This window comes from Chelonia mydas, chromosome 5 (assembly GCF_015237465.2).
Source record: "Chelonia mydas isolate rCheMyd1 chromosome 5, rCheMyd1.pri.v2, whole genome shotgun sequence".
NCBI classification, from domain to species: domain Eukaryota; kingdom Metazoa; phylum Chordata; order Testudines; family Cheloniidae; genus Chelonia; species Chelonia mydas.
Genome location: NC_051245.2, coordinates 99,274,182 through 99,293,835, shown reverse-complemented (window position 1 = coordinate 99,293,835; position 19,654 = coordinate 99,274,182). Strand labels below are relative to the sequence as shown.

General features: G+C 41.5%; 1 protein-coding gene across 4 annotated transcripts in view; it reads left to right on the top strand.

Moving 5' to 3' along the window:
• The first annotated feature begins 3,994 nt into the window (after positions 1-3,994).
• The window catches only part of PUM3 (pumilio RNA binding family member 3), a 38,808-nt gene continuing 23,148 nt past the window's right edge, over positions 3,995-19,654 (top strand). For 2 of the 4 annotated variants that reach the window (XM_043546475.1, XM_043546477.1), the window contains exons 1-9: positions 5,790-5,881; positions 8,385-8,567; positions 12,381-12,516; positions 13,108-13,183; positions 14,175-14,268; positions 14,543-14,609; positions 15,966-16,140; positions 17,873-17,976; positions 18,655-18,733. In XM_043546475.1, the coding sequence (XP_043402410.1) occupies positions 5,800-5,881; positions 8,385-8,567; positions 12,381-12,516; positions 13,108-13,183; positions 14,175-14,268; positions 14,543-14,609; positions 15,966-16,140; positions 17,873-17,976; positions 18,655-18,733 (996 nt within the window). In that variant the 5' untranslated portion in view covers positions 5,790-5,799. Of the gene's footprint in view, positions 4,302-5,789; positions 5,882-8,384; positions 8,568-12,380; positions 12,517-13,107; positions 13,184-14,174; positions 14,269-14,542; positions 14,610-15,965; positions 16,141-17,872; positions 17,977-18,654; positions 18,734-19,654 lie in introns of those variants that run through there. The other 2 variants (XM_007065590.4, XM_043546476.1) reach the window with 2 other exon arrangements.

The following is a 19,654-nucleotide window of genomic DNA, read 5'->3' as shown; positions in this document are numbered from 1 at the left end:
AGGTTTTTGTAGATATGATAGAAAAGGAGAGTTTTAAGGAAAGATTTGAAGGGGGATAATGCTTTAATTTTGCAGATATTTGTGGGGTCCTTTCAAGTGTGAGAGACAGTATGGGATAAAGCACAGAGGAGCTTGTTTGAAAATTTAACGCAGTGGTCTGCAAACTTCATGTCATAACCCCCTCCCCCCCAGGAGATGCAGTCGGGACCAGGGGCCGAGAGTGGGGCCATGGCCACCACAGGGACAGGTGGGATGGAGCCCTTTCAGCAGTGGCACTCCAAGGAAGGCCAGCGCGCCTCCAAAGGGAGGTGCGCCACATCCTGTTTAGGGAGTCTTAGCCTCCCCGGCCTCTTATACCTAGCGCCCATGGCCCCCACAATGGTGAAGCTCACTCCAGTAGCATCTCCATTCTTCCATATTTCCCACACCCCCAAAATCTGTTTATGTAAGGACCCAAAAAGGGACTGATGGGTGGACTAGCCCATACCCTCATTATTTTGTCCAATTAGGACTAGTTTCTGACACACCAATTTTGGTTCACTGATTTCTAGACCCACATTTTCTTATTTATCAAACATGGTCTTAACATAGTCCTTGAGTTATGTCAGTAGCCCTTTTTGTTTAGACTAATTCAATCTTTGTCTCCCTTTTGTACCTTTTCCCATCAATAGGTATTATTATAGGTTATGAACTTCAACATACTTTTTACAGTTGAACTCACAATTAGGATAATCAGGCCAACAAATTTATCCTAACAATGAGTACCCTATCCAAGGCTAAATGCTATAATAGAGAGCCTCCATTTTGTTTTGGGCTCCATGTGTGACTTCAGTGGCCGAACGCCTATCTTCCCCAGTCTGTGAATTGCGAGCAGGGATAGGCTCCTCCCTGCAGCCCAGATTTAGGCACCTATTCCTATGAGAAGGACATAGCTTAGCACACACCCCTCTCATCAGCAGCACTCATTGGCTAGCTTAGGCAGCTCCCTGCCTAGCATGCTGGTTTTGTGGATCACCATCTAAGGTACCTCTCTCTCCCCATTCATTGTATAGTAGCCTAGACGCCTAACTCAGCCTTTGTAGGTCGCAGTGTTGTTCCTGTGATTATCTAGGCACCTAAAAATTAGATACTGCAAAACTCAGTGTTGAAATGCTAACGTTCTTTTGTGGATCCTACCCCCTGAAATTGTGACCAAAAACCTCATGCCGTAATTAGTTTGGTCATGAACATTTATACATTCTCTGAAGCACTCTTGGTCTGGTTTGCAGTGATGGGTATATGCGTGGTCATTTGGGGATTCCAGCCACACAGTTTATAAATTCTGTCTCAGATTACAAACTCTATATATATCCTTAAGAAGCTGCAAACCACATTTTGAAGTTACAGCCTTTTGTCTTCTCTGTTATTCTTTTGCCTCCATTTTGGACTGAAATTCCAATAGGGGTAGTGGCAAAGGCCTAGCAATACAGGATTGTTAAATTTCGATTGTTCTCTAGTCAAGAAGGAAGCACTCTAAAGCTGGCTTCTGTCCAGAACTGGTTTGTCAGGGGAGAGGTCACTTTGGCTAACAAAGTCATCTGGCAAGGATCAGTGATCACTTGAGGAGACTGAGCAGGATGTCACTTGACAAAGGTCCCTCCCAGGACAACACTACAAAACTTCACAACTACCATATGCCTCCCACGAGAGTTAAACTGTAACCCAGAAGGCTCACACGTTTGGGTGGAGTTCTGTGAAAGGGTGTATTTAAGCTATGAGGAAGGCTGCAGGGTCAGCACTGAGCCATGGGAACAGATTCCAGCTCTCTAGAAAGGGTGGCAGACAGAGGCTCTGTGCCCTGAGAGTATATCTAGAGACCACAAGACGGGGCAGTGGTTAGGATCCAGTCAGACTCTGGAGAGTTCATACAGCTAGCAATCCAGAGATTTGGATTCCCCTCACAAAAGTCTAGTGAATAGCTGAGAGGGGGGCACTCAATTGGGAGCTGTGTCAGCAGGTATCCAGAGAATACACATTTTTAATTTTAGAGGCAGAAGTATACACTTTTTGAAGCAAATGTTCAGTGAAAAAAAATTACTTGTTTCACATATCTGTGGACTGCAAGACAGCTCTGTTTGTAAAGTGGTATGCAAATCTGTGATATTACATAACTACTACTAATCATTTTACAGTACATCCATTTCTAAAATTATACTTAACTACTGCTGTAGCCCCAAGCCTGCAGCTCTTGAATTAAATGGTGGGCTTGGTGTTTTTTGGCCATTGATTTCAGAAGGCGAAGAGCTGGACCCTAGTCCCATCACTATCTCCTCTATTAATTTCTCTTACCTCTGGACTGGAAATCTATTTTTAAAATGAAAATATTGGTGAATCTGTAAAACAAAAAAATTCAGTAAAACTGGGGAAATATCTGCTTGCTGTACAACTTATTTTCTTCTTCTCTTAAGTGTGGGATGCATTTCTTTATCACCTACTTCTTTTATCCTGGATAATATACAGTTACAGTAGTCTATAGCCTCCTCCAAAGCAGAGCTCTAGATGCCTTTGCCATATATTAAAAATATAAACAAAGTAATACAAACAAAAATAAAGGCAGAAGTCTCCATAAAACTAGGAAGAGAATAAAACGTTCCTTTCCAGCCACAATTCCCAAACCTCAGTGTACAATCCCAGTCTTGGGGAAAGAGGGAAGATAAACTTTTCATTGTGTCCTTCCGGCCAACAGATCTGGGTTATTTTGAAATGAGAGCTAAATGCTGAGTTGTGCTAAGCATGGGGTGGGGAAGGTAACTCTAAGCTACCTTTCCATCCCACCCTGAGATAACCAGGGACCAAAATCTCTCTCACTCACAGACTTTCCCCACCTCTACATGTTCACGATGATAGGCTGGTGTAGGGGAATCCTTAATTACATCTTTAAGGTAGCTTACCAATTGCTTTGCAACGCAAAACAGCTGGAGCTGGGGATGAAGACCTAGCCTTAAGTGGGTGAGTGAATTCCAAAGTTCAGGAGAATGCCCAGCTAGCAACTTTTTTTTTTAAAACAAGGGGGCCACTTATTGTAACTGTGGCAGTATGGCACAAAGGGGGTAGGGGTGGGCTTAGAGATGCACGGACTTTATAGGCCCATTGACGGCTTTATAGCTCAAAACCTATAAATACAAATCCCTGCATCATAATAATACAGATATACTTTAGCAGTGGCCTCCTGATCAGTCAAAAGATACTAAGTATACAAGGTTCAGGGAAATCAAAGAAGTAGCTAAAATCTAAAACTGCATGAGTAACTTTATCTTCCCACATATTATATATGGGACACATTTTAAAGAAGCAGCTTTTCACTAACTTGAATATTGCTCCTGGAAGTGCTAGTTTTGGAACACTCAAGGGGAAAAGCCTACTCTCACTTTAAGTATCACGCAACAGCTGGTTCAAAACCTGAGGTGACCCACTACAGTATAATTAACTTCAGCACTATCATGGGAGGAGCTGCACCAGACCTGAGCACTTTCAAACAGTGATCTTTTAGAGGAGATTTATTTTTAAAGAGAAACCTAGACAAAAAGAACCTAAAGTAAATTTGTGAGGAAATTAAACTCCTTAGATTTTGCATGTAGGCCAGCACTGCCCATCACAGGCCCACTGCAGCATGGCACACCTTGCAACAGGAAAATACTCTGTGGTTTAATGGCGATGTTCAAAGGGTTCTTCGAACCACCCAGGGCAAAGAGACCCAGCCTCAGGTCAGCTCCCGGGCAGGCCCAAAGCGACACATGGGATGGGAGCGAGGATGCAGTGAGTGGAACCAGACGGGCACTAACCACGGGCACAAAACCAAGCCAGAGACTGTGTCTCTGCGCAGGTGGGAAGCTGGGAGACAGGCTCCCCACACTTGGGTTGTTTTACTACTTTATCCCGGGGGAGGTGGGCAGGCAGCAGCAACCCCGCCCCAGCGTGTCCTCAAGAGGCGGGTTTCTGAACAGGGAGCCAAGAGCGCCCCCGTTGAGAACATGCCCCTGCCCGGCCGGGAACTCGCACCCCGCCTATGGCCCACGGGAGCGCGGCGGGCCTGGCCTCGCCGCACCGCCCTGGCGCGGACGCCCCGCAGCCCCCCAACACCCCCCGGCTGTGGTGGCCTCAGCCCTCGCTGCTGCTTTACGGCAGCCCGCTCCGACGCTGTCGCGCTGCTTCCGCTGGGCTCGCCAATGGGGAACGCTCCGGCGACGCCCGCCCGTCCCCAAGCACGCTAGCCGGGAAGCAGGGCTGCGTGCGGAGTCTGCCGGGGCCGCGCGCGTGTCTGGGTGAGCGGGGGCCGGCGGTCGAGGGGGGCTCGGCGGCGGGGAGGGGAGCCGCCCGTTGCGGGGGTCGCGGGTGGGTCTCCCCGGCCCCGGCGACCTCCCTGCTAAGCCCGGCCCGGCCCCACCGCGCTAGAGAGATCTTGGGGTCGCCCGTGGGGCTCCCTGGGTGCCCGCCTCGCGGGGGCGGGTGAGGGGACAGGGCCCGCTGAGAATCTCCTCCACGCGCTGCGCCTGGCCCGTCTGGCGGGTGAGGCCGCGCCGCGGGCCTGTGCTGTGGGCGCTGAACTCCTGCGCCTCGCGCGGGCCCGCAGAAGCGAGCTCGGGGCGGGGGTGAACTGGGGCTGGCAGGTACAGCCCAGGCCTCACGCTCTGCCTCCGGGCTCGCAAAGCCCTTAGGCGCTGGAGTCTGTCACCCCCGCCGCGCCTTCATACCCCGCTCGGCGCCGTTCGTGCCTGGCTTCTTCGGGGCCGCCCCCTACGTATGGGGCACGGCCTCCTGCACCTGTCCAGCAGGGCTCCGCCTTCTCCTCCTTCACACCCCTCCTCGGGGCTTTGTGCAGCAGCCCCAACAGGATTAGTTTGGACAGATTCAATGGTTGGATTCGATGGGGGAGGGAGGCTGTATTATTTTTGAGCTTAGAATAAGTACTTATTACGATTCTAAGTGTATCGTACTTTTTTAGGCTCCAGTCCTGTAAACACTTGTGTGCTTAATCTTACTCGCATGCTTAAAGTTCAGTGCACACATTAATGATTACAGGATAGAGAGGCTTTATTTATGTGTCCTTGTCCTATTCTCACTTCCTTATTTGCATTTATCCTAACTTGTTAGTCTTAACTTAATTCTGTGCTCTTCAGGGCAGAGACCTTCAGGTGCCTACTGTACTCTTGGGCACCGTACAAATAATAAACATTTAGTAAACAAGGTTTCATATACAATTTGCTTTTACTTCTGCCCCCATTCTGCATCTAATAGCAGGTTCTGGATCTTTAGGAGTGAAAATAGATAATGTTTCCCTAAAAAATGGAAGAACAGAACTTCCCAGTGATAAAACATAGCATTCATTTAGTGTTCAGCCTGATATACAAAAATATTCAAAAATTCTCAGTTAGTGATAGCATTTTATCATTTCTGTTAAAAATGGAGAATTTTTGGTGGGAGGGAGAATGGCATTGAATATGAACATTATGGGATACTTAGTCAAGCAGTTGTAATCTTAGTTAACCTGGTTTGGTAATCAGATGCACAAATGATTACAAGAGAAATGGGAAACATACCTTTCTCATTATAAATTTAAAGTTAGAGATACAAAATTATGAATTAGTGCCACAGTCTTTTAGTACTTGTTTTATTTTGTCTGTTCTATCATATAGCTTATGACAAAGGATTTTTTTTTTTTTAAAGTTAGAGGTGTCATAATGCTTTTGAACTAAAACAGACGCATCCATTCATGGTCTCCAACAAGTTGTGCCTCTCTTTCTATATTTCAGTGTCACTGCTATGGAAGCCAAAGGTAAAAAGAGATTTATGGGGAAAAATGGAAAAGCACCACAAAGAAAACATAAATTTAAAAAAGACAATGGTAAGTCTGCAAAGAATAATATTTCATAAAACTGTTCTTACTGAAGGGTGGAGAATGCAACAGGTACAACAAACTCAAATTCATTTGCATAAGTGGGTTAATCTTATGAACAATACCTTAACTATAATATTGAAAATGAGCTGAGATGGCGCAAGTGGGTTAAGGGTGCAAACCCTTCAGCTTTGAAAATCTGATCTAAAATACTATATTGGGTTAAAATTGAAAATGTTCTCATTTTTAGTCCAAGTTTTTCCAAATTGCCAGTTATGCTGAAGAATATGGTCACTTTGCATTCTCTGCTTAAGAGAATCTCTCACAACTGGAATAAGAAAATTGCAATAAGATAGGATTGAGGTACTTCAGGGAACTATAGCTCAAGCTAGTGCTTGTCTCTTCACTTTCACATTTGTGCATTGCCTATTTGTATTAAATGCGAGGGGGAAAATATTCAGTATTCTCACCAGATGGGAGATTAATTATATAAAGCTGTTTTACTGTGAAAATAACATGAATAATTTAGTATTAGCAAGAACAGAGTCCTTTATTAGGTTCAGGAAGCATACATTTGAAAAAAACACACACACCCCACACACACACACACCCACCCCCCTGACCGACAAAAGTTTTACTGATGAAAAGTGCTGGAGTGGACAGCTCTTTGTTGGCTACCGCCGCTTGTTGGGGGGTGGTTTTATTTTCCTGGCAGGAGAGCTGTCTCTTGCCAGCAAAGAGTGGCTACACAGGAGACCTTACAGCGGCACAGGTATGCAGTGTAGGCATAGCCTCGGTTTAAAAAAAACAAAAAAGGAGCAAAACAACCTAATTGTGCAGCTGAGAGGATGAGTTGTATGTAAGATCGCTGTACTTTCTTGCAGTGTTCTAAGTGCCTACTTGCTGGCAATTTATGCTGTCACTTACCTGAATACCACAGATATTTTAAGTGTTTTCTAGAGGCTTTTAATAAACAGCAAAGAGGAGGAATTTTTCTGTTAAAATGTATATATGTTGTATTCCTGTATTTTGCTGTCCTTGGTGTCAAACTGGCCCTTTAGAATAGGAGTGGACAAACTTTTTGGCCCAAGGCCACATCTGGGTGCGGAAATTGCTTACAGGGCCGTGAATGTAGGGCTGGGGCAAGGGGTTGGGATGAGAGAGGGAGTGCGGTGTGCAGGAAGGGGCTCAGGGCAAGGGGTTGGGGCAGAGGAGGGGTGTGGGGTATACAAGGGAGTTCAGGGAATGGGGTTGGGGTGCAGGAGGGGGTGCACAGTGAGGTGGGGGCTCAGGGCAGTGGTGCAGAGTGTGGGAGGGGCAGGGGAGAGGGGTGAAGATGTGGGAGGGGGCTGGGGTGCGGGCTGGGGCTTAGGGCAGGGAGTTGGGGTGCGGGGTGTGAGCTGGGGGCTCAGGGCAGGGAGTTGGGGTGCGGGCTGGGGGCTCAGGGCAGGGCATTGGGGTGCAGCACGGGTGCGAGATGCAGTGGGGGCTCAGGGCAGGAGGTTGGGAAGCAGGAAGGGTGTGGGGTGTAGCAGGAGGGCGGGGGGCAGGAGGGGTGCAGGCTCCGGCCCAGCACCGCTTACCTGGAGCAGCTCTGGGGTGGCAGCAGCGCACGCCAGGGCAGGCTCCTTGCCTGCCCTGGCCCCAGCCCCATGCCACTCCAGGAAGCAGCCAGCACCACGTCCCTGGGGGAGCAGGGGCGGAGAGCTCTGTGCGCTGCACTTGCCTGTGGGTACCTCCCCCGAAAATCCCATTGGCCGCGGTTCCTCGTTCCCAGCCAATGGGAGCTTTGGGGGAGGTACCCACAGGCAAGTGCAACGCACGGAGCTCTCTGCCCCCGCTCCCCCAGGAACGTGGTGGTGGTTGCTTCCAGCCGGCAGGCCGTACTTTGCCCACTCCTGGTTTAGAAGGTGTGCTGGTTTACCACAATTTGCTTTGCAACCATCACACAAAACATTTAGCCATTTTATGCCATTTATGCCTGGCTGCTTTCATTGGTGGAAGTTTTCTAAGCATCCAAGAGTGAGCAATTACCATGTCTTGTATCTAGAGCCACCAGATACAAGCCAGAGAGAAACTAATGTGCATCCATTCACATTATACCAATTAGACTACTTTTGTTCTTCAAATAGTGTTTGCAAGACTGGGGCCTTAGATTTCGGAGGCAGTGAAATTCTTACTACAAATAAGGCAGCCTTTGTTCCTTTAGAATTATCCTCTCTTCACCTTTGGTATTGCATTACATCTATATGGAGGATTTAGGGCAAAACTAGGAGAGGGATCATAAGGCTATGATGAAAAGGCTAGGTGGGAGGAATATAAAATTTTGTTATAGATTAGTAAGAATGCTTGGGGCTTTTCAGAATCTGAATCATTTTTATTCTGTATCAGCATGCATGGATTTTGGTGTATTATGTGTAATCTAATTGTTACAAAATAATTATTAAGACTTTTAATAGTGAATGAAACTTGAAAATAATATCCGTTCTAATTCTCTTTTTGTTGTGCATAGATTCTGGTCCACCAAAGAAGTTTTATACTAAAAGAGGTGAAGAAGGAAAGCCTAAATTCAGATCCAAGAAGTCTGAGAAAGGAAACAAAAAACTTGGTAAGACTAGTGTGAAACAATTCAAGAGTAAGCAGCAACCAGAAAAGTTCAGTAGGAAGAGAAAACTCCCGGAGGATAATGAGGGTGGTGAGTATATTGTGTTTTTTGTTTTGTTTTGTTTTTTTTTACTTAGAAGAGATATATTCTCTGTAAAGTATACTTACTTACAATAAAATGGAAGCTTATTTTCTTTCAACAATATATATTTTAAAATATGTTAATAGATTTAAGTGGGATCAGGGCTATGCTATAATTGCCTTGAATTGTGTGAGATTGTATAATAAACTTTTTAACTGTATGAGTTGACTATTCTCTGTTGTAATCACCATAGACATAAGTAACTAGGTCATGCCTGTGCACCTGTTTTACTGAGAACCCCATAGTAGAAATTTTGAGATAGCCATGATCATAAATATATGTGGAACCAAGCTGCTTGCACTGGAAATACAGAGGGAGAAGAGGATTGTCTTACTGCTCTTTTCAATACCCTCCTATATTATCACCGACTTCCATGGTATTTCTAATACTAATAAAACTCTAACTATAAAAAAAATTCTTCTCCATAGCACTCTGTTGGACTTCCAATGGAAAATGTTATTTCCGCCAATTTAAACTGATGACTGGACAAGTCACATGACCCACAGTCTGTGGCAGTGAAAATTCCAGTTTAACATAGGTAGTCCACCAGTAAACTAAACCTGTTGGCTAATTTCTTGGTATGGTGGCATAAACTGATGCATAATAGTTTGTAGTGACAAAGAGAACTTCAAGTATTACATGACTAAATTAAAGCTGTGACTCTTTCTGTCATCTGCCTTTCAACCTTATTGATTATTTTTACACAGATCTAATAAAGACAGTATGAATAGTGGGGCCATTTGGAGATGGTCTCCTTTTGAGGAAAGACAACCCCCCACTCCCCCTTTGGTACAAGAGCACCAGCTGCTGACTAACCACTGGTGTTGGTATCAAAATGTAAAAATCATGAGTTTTTATCTTTTATCATGCTTCTAACAATGGTAGCCAAAACAGGAAGAACAAAGGTTTTTATTCTCCATTTATACTGTTGGTCTATAGGCCTGTAGCATTTATTTACCAGTTAAATCTGTGTTATGTACTGGATGTTTCTCCATTTTTATAAATTTATTTTTCTGTGTATGTGTATATACAGACACTTTTTAGTAAATATTTAGTTCTGTCACTATTTTAATAGTTTCATAACTCTCTGGTTCTGGTGTCTCTTAATGAGAGCTGTCATTTGATTGCTGCTTCCCAGCAGACGTACAGTTCTGCATGTAAAGGGCTGTCACAAATTAAGTGTGGCTTAATAATTGAGGGAAACTGGAAGCTCGTACGATAACATTAAAGTTCTGTTTTGTAAGTTTTTTCACTGTTTTAACTTTGATTTAGTTTGGGGAATACTTGTATTTTTTGAAAACTTTACAGAAATAGAGGTAGTGGACGAATTAAATCAGAGTTATGTTGTTTTTTTAATGGATTTTATCTTAAAACAACTGTAAGCCTCCAGTCTTGCTCTGGAGTCATTCAGATTTCAAGCAAAACTTCAGTTGTCACCAACTATGTCAAGAGACTGACCGGTTTTCTGTTAACTTTTCTCTTATTTGCTCACTTCATTTTTTAAAAAATAAACTGATTCTAAAATACCTTGCACTAAATTACAATCCTTTAAAAAAGGAAAGGTTTGGTATATTGGAGAAAAATGAAGTGTGTAGTGCCAAACTGTTAAACAATTTATTCCTGAGAGAGCGCTTTTAATTCATCCATTCTGTTGGGCTTCAATTGCACAGTGCTAGTTAGCATGCCTTGCCCCCTGAGTCTTCACTTCGGGGAATCTGTATTGTATATAGTGATTAATTTTGCTACGAGATGATTAAAGCTAAAAGCAAACATTAGTCAACTTTTTCTGTACCTTAAAGTTCATTTATGACATCTCATATGAAGAATCCTTTTAAAGTAATAATCTTGCTGTGCAGCAGTCTTTAGCCACTGTATAGTAAAAGCTCCTAATGAATCCCACTGACTGAAAGGATTAAACATGCAAGAAGGCTTTACATATAAAGTCGCAGTGAGTAATTGTAAGAGCTGGTATACTTAAATCTATAAATGAACTCATCTGTCAAGAATCTTTTTTTGTTCCCCTCTAGTGCTTTACGTACTTGCAAACCTCTTGAACAGATTCCAGTAAAAGACATTAACAAGTTAATAGGAACAAATTTTAAGAGACAAAATCTGTGTATAAGAACAGTTGTCATTTATTAGAGGGCAGTAGCTCAGAAACTGATTGTGGCCTTTAGTTTCACGTTTTTCCTCTTTTTAATGTTTATTTTTTTGTCTACATTCCATCATAAAAGGAGGGTGCCAATGGTATTGATCAGAGGCAGATGTAGTGTTTGCAGTTGAGAATGTATTCTTTTCTAGCACAACATTTTTGAATTCTGATAGTTTATCTCAAGAATGTGAAAGGCAAGAACCCCACCAAGTTTAATTTTTGTGGGCATATAGTCCTTGTTATCTAAGATATCACAAAAAATTTGTGATTTAAGTTATATTCGTAAAAAAAAAAATTCAACTCTCCCACTTTTTGGGGGATGGGGAGTGAGGAGAGAAGGGGGGATATGTTGAGCCATATTCTGATGTAAAGTTACTAGAGGGGCTGTAGGTGCATTCTGGGTCAGAATTCATCCTATTAAGACTTTAACTTACCTCTATCCTTTGTCAAAGCTTTCAGAATAATCTGGCAGTTGTCTTGCTCTTCCAAAATCTGATATCTCCCAGGCAGAAGCTGCCAGTCCTAGCAAGTCGCCAAGGATGCAGTTCACGAAGGGAGCTACAACTGAGCATTACGGTGCCTAACTATTAGACTACCTGCCTCCTTGCAGAATTCACAACCCAAAATTAGGTAGCCAGATTCCTTATACAATGCATGGGGAAAGTTAGGTGCGTAAAAAGAGGGATTCACAAAAGTCAGCATGCTGATGGTGGAGTCACCTAAGCTAGCCAATAGGAAATGCAGAGGACGGGGTATGGTCTAAGCCCTGCTCCTCAAAAGGAGTTAGGTGCTTAAATCCAGGCCAGGGGATGGCACCTCCCTCCACTCATGATTCACAGCAGTGAACTCTCACCTGGAGTAGGCACTTCAGCCAGGGCTCAAGAAGAGCCCAATAGCCTAGCGGCTAGAACGCTTGCCCAGGATGTGGGAGACCATCTCCACTTGCCAACTGGCTGAGTTGGAGTAGGGACTTAAACCCAGGTCTCCCACCTCCCAGGTGAGTTCCCTAATAAATGAGTTTTGGGGTATTCTGTAGTGGATCTCTCTCAACCTGTCCTACTGAAGACATTCCACTTTGTATGAATGCTTTGATATTCAGAGAGCTGCGGACTATACCTGGGAAGTGGGAGACAAGGTACCAGTCCCTGCTCTAATGAATACTGACCACCATTACTATATCCTTCATTTTGTGTAGAGCCCAGTCAGTCAGATGTGCTTTAAAGCAGCCTCTAAGCATGTTTATTGGATCAGTACCTGTAGGTGGAGGTTGTGAATCCCCATCCCACCAGGAATTAAGCATGATTTTATCAGTGAAAAGATAGGCTTCTACAGCAGCTGAGCAGGCGTTTTGTGAATGCCACTGGCACCCAAATATTGGTCTTACCTAACTGCACTCTTTAGTTGTATATCCAAATCCCCTTGAGAATCCCACCCCAAGTGTTCAGTATGTATTAACCCTTTCAGATTAGCTAGCTAGGCAGTCGGGGTGGATCCTTGGATCATTTCAGTTGTCATAGCTCTGTTGACTTCATTGGACACCAGTTGAGGATCTGCCTCCCAATCTGTTGACTATTACTTCGTTATAAACAATGTTTTGTTTTTATCATCAGGGTCTGTACCTAAGAAGCCTAAATGGAATGATTTAAAAAGGAAAAAGAAGGAATTAAAGCAGAGCAGACAACTTAATGACAAAACAAATTATGACGTAATCATCAAATCAAAACAGATATGGGAAAGTGTGAGAAGGTAATAATGGCTCTATTATGTTTTCTTTCACACAGTTCTTTTTAATTAGTACTCATGCAGTGGTGAAGCGTTGCTCATTCCGTCTTGGTACCTTCATGAATGGGTATGCTTGTATTTCTTCCATGTAAATTCCATGAATATATTATAATTTAATTAGCTTGAATTAAAATTCTCTGGAGGTCTCAAGTTACATTTTGATGACTGATGGTAGAAGTAGTCTTGAGGCATCTGGGTTGATCTTGGTAAAAATGTACAATAATAGTAAGTGGGCATAAATTCAGGGGAGATCATTTAGATTAAGATAATTTGAGGCCTGATCCTGTAAAATGCTCAGGACCTTAGTCTCACTGGTTGAGGCTCTTTGAAATTTTATAATCTGCCCTTATCCTGAGTGAGTGAAATATACTTATGCTTCTGGCCAGAACTTTCATAAATGGGTACCTAAACGTGGACTTGTGGGAGCTCATTTAAAAAAAAAAAAAAAAAATTTGGCCACCTTGCTTTCTAGCTCATGACTTCCAGTTATTTTTGTATTTCCAAAAAGCTGCTTTCTGATCTAAGAGTCTCCTACTTGTCTGTTTTTGTTTGTAGGAAAAACTGTGACAAGAAGAAGCGAGAGAAGCTAATAAATGAACTACATAAACTACTCCAGGGGAAAATTAAAACTGTAAGAGAAATACAGTAACAAACGTAATTAAAAATCAAAGTGGGCAAGTTGATAAACCCCTGTTTATGAATAGCGAATAAGTGTGTTGCACTAAGTGACCTTGTGAACCATACAGTACAACCCTGTTTATCCAGAAGCTCCAGAGGACATTGAAAATATCCAGATATAGAACAAGGTTTCAGTGAATGAAGAAAATTGTGCTCCCAGTCTTTTAGGATAATAGGGCCAGGAAAACTTTGCTGATCAGCTGGTTTAAAAGGGGACTTGTTAGCCCACCAGCATTCTAATCTGTAAAATTCCCATTGGATGTAAGTGAACTTTGGTTAACTTGCAGTTTCAGTAAGAGTTGTACTTGTAGTGGATTTTTTGCGATTGATTCTTTTAAAAAACCTACACAAAGTTAATGCCCTGGTGCACATTTCTTCCATTACATTTTCAATACTAACAGTCTCATTATTTTTAACTTCACTCTTTAGGTGTGTATGTTTGCTGTGTAGTGTAGTGAAGCATAGTCAACTGTTGGGTTTTAAAGTGAATTGAAATTTTGGCTGATTGGTGCTGCCTGCTGTGTTAGATTGAGCATCCTGATCATATTGTCATGTGCTAGGGTGAGACTGCGTGACTGCTGTCCCTGTGAGAGTCTCAAGAAAACAGGCTGTGCATCTCATGGGGATATTCCAGTCAATAAAATATTCAGCATTTTTGGTACATATTTACAAATGATCACAAAACATTCCATTGCCTGCAGTAGCCAGTATTGACTGTAGTGTATGTTTGGTAAAGAAATACTGGAGCAATGAAAACTGTTAAAACTACACTTACTTTAAAACTTGTTTCTTTATAATGTATTTTATTTATATAGCATCTGTTTCCCAGAGTATTCCTATGTGCTGCATAAAACTATACTCTTAACAGAGTAAATGTGTTTAAAATAAACTTTTTCCACGTAAAGTCATGCAAAAAGCTGGGATAATAAAAATGTTTGTTACAGATGGCATTTGCACATGACTCAACTCGAGTTATCCAGTGTTTCATTCGGTATGGCAATGACAAGCAAAGGCAAGAAACATTTGAAGAATTAAAAGGTATTTTTCCCTTTTATATTGTATTTGCTTTGGAAGTTGGCACTGTTTTGTATAATGTAGCTCTCCTTAATGTACTTCTTTCCTCCCAAAACTCTATTGGTACACACGTTTGAGTTACTTTTTTCTCTTTAGGTGTCACTTTCTCATAAAATTAATTCCTGCTTGGGTGCAGTAGGTCACTGAGCAATGGCTTTTAGTTTTGTTTTGTAGGAAAGTAAACAAACATGCGATTTCAAGGGGTGATAAAAACTGCTCTTTTTCTTTTCCTCCCCAGATAGCCTACTAGAATTGAGCAAATCCAAATATTCCAGAAATATTGTAAAGAAGTTTCTCATGTATGGGTGGGTATGAAGAAGTAAACCAGTTCTTCTTTTTTTTTTTTTTCTTGCTTATATTGTTAATTTTGGAATGTGAATGTACTTCTTTATTATTAATCTGTGTATTGTGAATAATGGCTTTGGCCCAGGCTGTCTCCTCCATGTGAAATTATCTTGGTAGTATATTTGGGAATGAGGATTGCAAACTACCTGCTGTCCATAATACAGTCCCCTTGTCACCGGGTAGGCTCTCTCTTCTCAGAAATTCTGGACAGCAAATAAATAAAAAAAAAAAAGACTACAAGTGAAAAAGGGTGGGGGGGAAAACACACTCAAAGCCTTCCCTTTTTTTATGTATAATAAAGTCCTACAAAGATATGCCCTTCCCTTTGTCAAGGTTACAGTAGTGCAGAAAAATGTCGTGTCTCCCCGTCTCCTGCCCCCGCCACCGAGTTTATCCGAAGTTTCCTAAAATAAACATGCACCTTTACTGTGGAACAAGGAGCTTTCTGTTTGTCCTTGTCTTGCTCTGGTGGACAGATTGTCAATGATCATTTTTTTCTTCTGTTCCCTTCAGCTAGATCAGCTAGGTTTATGGAGCTTAGCTGTGGCCTGGTCTAGACTTAAAACTTAAGTTGACATAGCTACAGGGCTGATGGGTGTGAAAAATCCATGCCTTGAGCCATGTAGCTCTGCAGACCTAACTTCTGATGTAGATGCAGCTAGGTTGATGGAAGAATGCTTCCATTGCTTTAGCTATCATCACTCGGGCAGGTTTCCTACAGTGACAGAAAACCACCTTCTATCTCTGTAATCTGCATTTGCATACAAGGTTATGCTGACTAGCTATGACACCTGTAGGGTAGGCATGGCCCATGTACTCCACACCCTTCCCTCTCTGCTTCTACGCTATTGCAGAGCTGACAGAGAAACACAAGGTTGGATGAGAATGCCTAGATGGATCCAAGACACAGCCACCTATAGGCACCAGATGACTTAGATGGTTAACACGCCAAGTCAACATATCTATTCTGTGCACACACTTCCAAGCAGAGACTTTAAGTTGCAGTTAATGATGTTTGAAGTAGTATTAACTGACGGTGGGCTCCCTTCATATCTGTGGATGCTAGTGAGAAGCTCAGGGGGACTCAGTGGCAGAGCTACTGTTAACACTATAGACATGAGCTTTTTGTTCAGTTTCTAATTGTATTTTCGTAGTAGGTGTTTGGTTAAGGTCCCAGGTGTAGATGCCTGTCTTTGTTGTATTACTGTGCTACTACTTAATCACTCAGCTTTATTTTTGGAAATGTATATATTTAATACCATCCCTTTTCCCTAATCTCCTGTCTCTCTCGGTGTCCATCTTTACACATGGTACAGAACAAAACCACAAGTTGCAGAAATAATTAAAAGCTTTAAAGGTGAGGTAAAAAAAATGCTCCGCCATTCTGAAGCATCTGCCGTGGTAGAGTATGCATACAATGATAAAGCCATCCTGGAGCAAAGGATCATGCTAGCAGAAGAGCTCTATGGGAACACGTTCCAAGTTTATAAGGTAATGTTTGGTCCTTCCTCCGCTTCTGTCTATGATATTTTATTCTTGATGTTGCTGTGTCATGCCCTTATCTGCTATCCTTAAGTTAATTTGTGTCCTGAAGTACGGCCCCCCTGTAAACTTGTTTTTTCATGTTTCAGATTCATGTTTAATGCACGTTTCCATTATGTATTAGTGGGTTTTTGCTTTCATTTAACTTAGACTGGGGTTTTTCAAAGGAGCATAAATAAATTGGGCACCCAAATCCCTCAGGCTCCTTTGAAAATCTCATCCCTCGTTGACTTAACTGTCTTCCCCATCATCCTATTCAACACCAAATCTATTATGTAAGTGACAAAAGTAACCTTTTAATTGTTCAATGTGAAGTCTGTAAATTAACCTGGAGTGGAAAAAGTCAACCATAAACTAGCCAAGCATTTAGAAAATAACATTTGAGAGAGATTTTGCTTCCTGACACAAATATATTGGATATAAAGAAAAATTACCACTTGCATTTACTACTCTGATTCAGATACATTTAAATTTTAAGAACAACTTGTCTTCTGAGCCAATAGGATTTATTTTCCCTTGACAAATCATCTTTTTATTTGTTTTACTAAAATCTTTTGCTGCATCATCAGAGATGTGCAAAATTTCCCCTGGCTATGAATGCATAATGTTAGCTGGGAATAAAACGAACCCTAAAGATATAAATTAAAAATGCAGTATACATTTTTTTTTTTTGGTCTCTTCCCTCCCCCCCCAATTGCCTGTGCAACATTTGTGAGTGTGTTCTTAGTTTGAAATTCAGTATCTTTGCCCTTATGTTTTCAAATTGCAGTAATTACTCTCTTTATCCTAATGTGGAAACAAAAGTAACAAATGTACATGTTAGAGAAGGAGCACTGGATGAAGTGTCACAGGATAAAAAGGTTTATTAGGAATTCTAATGTTTCCAGACTTAAGGGTGTGGGAGTCCATTCTCTGTACAGATACCAGATTTAACAACTGACCTGGAAAATCATTTCACTTTCTTCTGAAGCCAAGAATCCTAATATTGCAAGACATGAGTTCTTCAAAGCTTTGGTTTCATAATGATTTATAGCATATTCCTTAATAAAGACTTCCAGCTCTTTTTTCCCCTTCCTTTTAATGAGATGCTGGTCAGTGGAATATTCTGTCTTATCACCTGGCTCTGCTAAGAGCAGCTTCTCTTGGAATAGTTACCAGTGTGAATTGATGGGCTATCAAGTCTCTCATATTTGATGGATCAGCATAGTCTTGGATAGGAAAATTCCAGGAGATTTCCTCTTTCTGTTCTGTTGGATAGTAATTTATAATCCAACTGATGTGTTGCCATGCCTAGCACTGATGCTTTGAAATCTTAAATGGAGAAAGGCACATCAATATATGTACTTAGCATGTTGCCTTTGGCTGAGTCTCTTATTTCCCCATGTAATGCCTGACAATGTTATGAATATCTGGGAGTATATGTTGTTAGTGTAGAAGTGTAGATCAGTTTGTTTGCTTTTGTTTAGTTTTTAAATTATAACTGTTTTTGGCATCTTTAAAATGGTGTAACTTAATGTTGTTTAAACCCACACAAAACTAAATTAAGATATGAAGGTTGTTGCATATACTGTGAGGTGTTTTTCCTTCTCAAATTGTGAATGGATGATGAAGAAAACTTTTCTTTAGAACCTGAAAAGCAGCAGTAATAATTTAAACCTGGTGTGGGGTGTTTTCATTTCAGTCCCCAGTTCACCCTACACTGGACAAAGTATTAGAGGCTCATCCTGAAAAGCAAGAGGCCATTATGGATGAAATGAAACAGATTCTTACCCCAGTGGCACAAAAGTAAGGATGCAAATAACTTTCTGAAGACAAGACATGACAATCAGAGCAAATTGTGTGGGGAGGGGGGGGATATTGTGGTCACAGTGCAAAAAATACTGTTTGCTTTCCTGTTCAGCCACATTTACTACTGCAGCCATAGTGACTGACTGTAATTCCACCCACTAGGAATTCTAAATCAGTGTATGACATATTTCTCACATACTAGGCTATCAAAAGACAATTCATGCAGTTCTCATTAAAAACTCTGTAAATTCCAGGTATATTTTATACTACAGCCTTTTTAAAAAAAGGAAACAACCTACAGAATTAAGCAGCTTGGTATTTCTTTATAAAGGAGAATCAGGCAGACTGACCCAATGGTCTCTTGAAAAAACATCCCTCAAGGTGTGCAAAAGTGCAGTTCTTGATTGACTCCTCCACACTTCAAAAGAACTGTTTTTGTTGTTGCCTCTAAGAATACTTTGTCTATGACACTTATCTGATGCCTCATTAGGGCTGCTGGTTGTAACTTCTCTTCCTCGCTCTGACTGACTTCCTGAACTGAAAGAGCATCCTAATATTTTCTGCATCATAAGACAGATAACTGCCAGCTACAGTTAGACCAGAGGAAATGAAATTGTGTGTTTTGAAAGGGTGTGTGACTTTCTTGTCTTCCCCCCCACTCCTCTTGATACACAGGGAGGCTGTGATAAAGCACTCACTGGTACATAAAGTATTTTTGGACTTTTTCATCCATGCTCTCCCAAAACAAAGATCTGTAAGTATTTCTAAAGTGACTTAAGTATAAATGTTTTAATTTCTTGCAGTAATTTTTATTAAGTAACTAGAGTTTTGTTAAATGCCCCAGATAGTGAACTAGGTGGGATATTCAGCACATACGTGTTTTTGCTGGGTTTTTTGTGTGTTGTGTTTAGGTTTCCTGAAGTAGCAATTCACTAATTCCTTCCTTCTGAAACACTGGCCTGACTCTTGAAGATTCTGTGCTTTGGAGATCTGAAACAAATACCAAAAAGTTATTAAACATGAAATTATGGTGATAAGCCTCTTTATCTTGTTTTAGGTGACAACCTTAAACAAGGATCTTATTGATAGGATATCCTTATTTTTATTTTGCTGCAGGTTATCTTTAAAACAAACATTCAAATAATTTATTTGAGTAATAATTACAAAAATATACTATTTAGGAATTTTTATAGCAACAAGAAATACTCTTGTCCTTCATTATTACACGTATACTTAGTTAGGTTGAAGTCCCTTAATGTACATGAGCGTTGTCATCTTGATTGGAAGTTTCTCTCTACCTATGAAGATGCTAGGAGATGGAGATATATGTCAGTAATGCATAATAATTTGATGTTTGTAGCTGTGGTGATCCCAGGATATTATAGAGACAAGGTGGGGGAGGTAATATCTTTTAATGGACCAACTTCTGCGGGTGAAAGAAACAAGCTTTCGATCTACACTGAGCTCTTCTACCTGAAGAAGAGCTCAGTGTAGCTCAGAAGCTTGTCTCTTTCACCCGCAGAAGTTGATCCATTAAAAGATATTACTTTAGCCACTATGTGTCTCTAGTAATTTCATGGTTACTATGCATTCTCACAATAAAACAATATTTTGTCCCATTGTGTACAACAAATATTTTTAATGAGATTTCACAATAAATTTTGCAATAACTAAA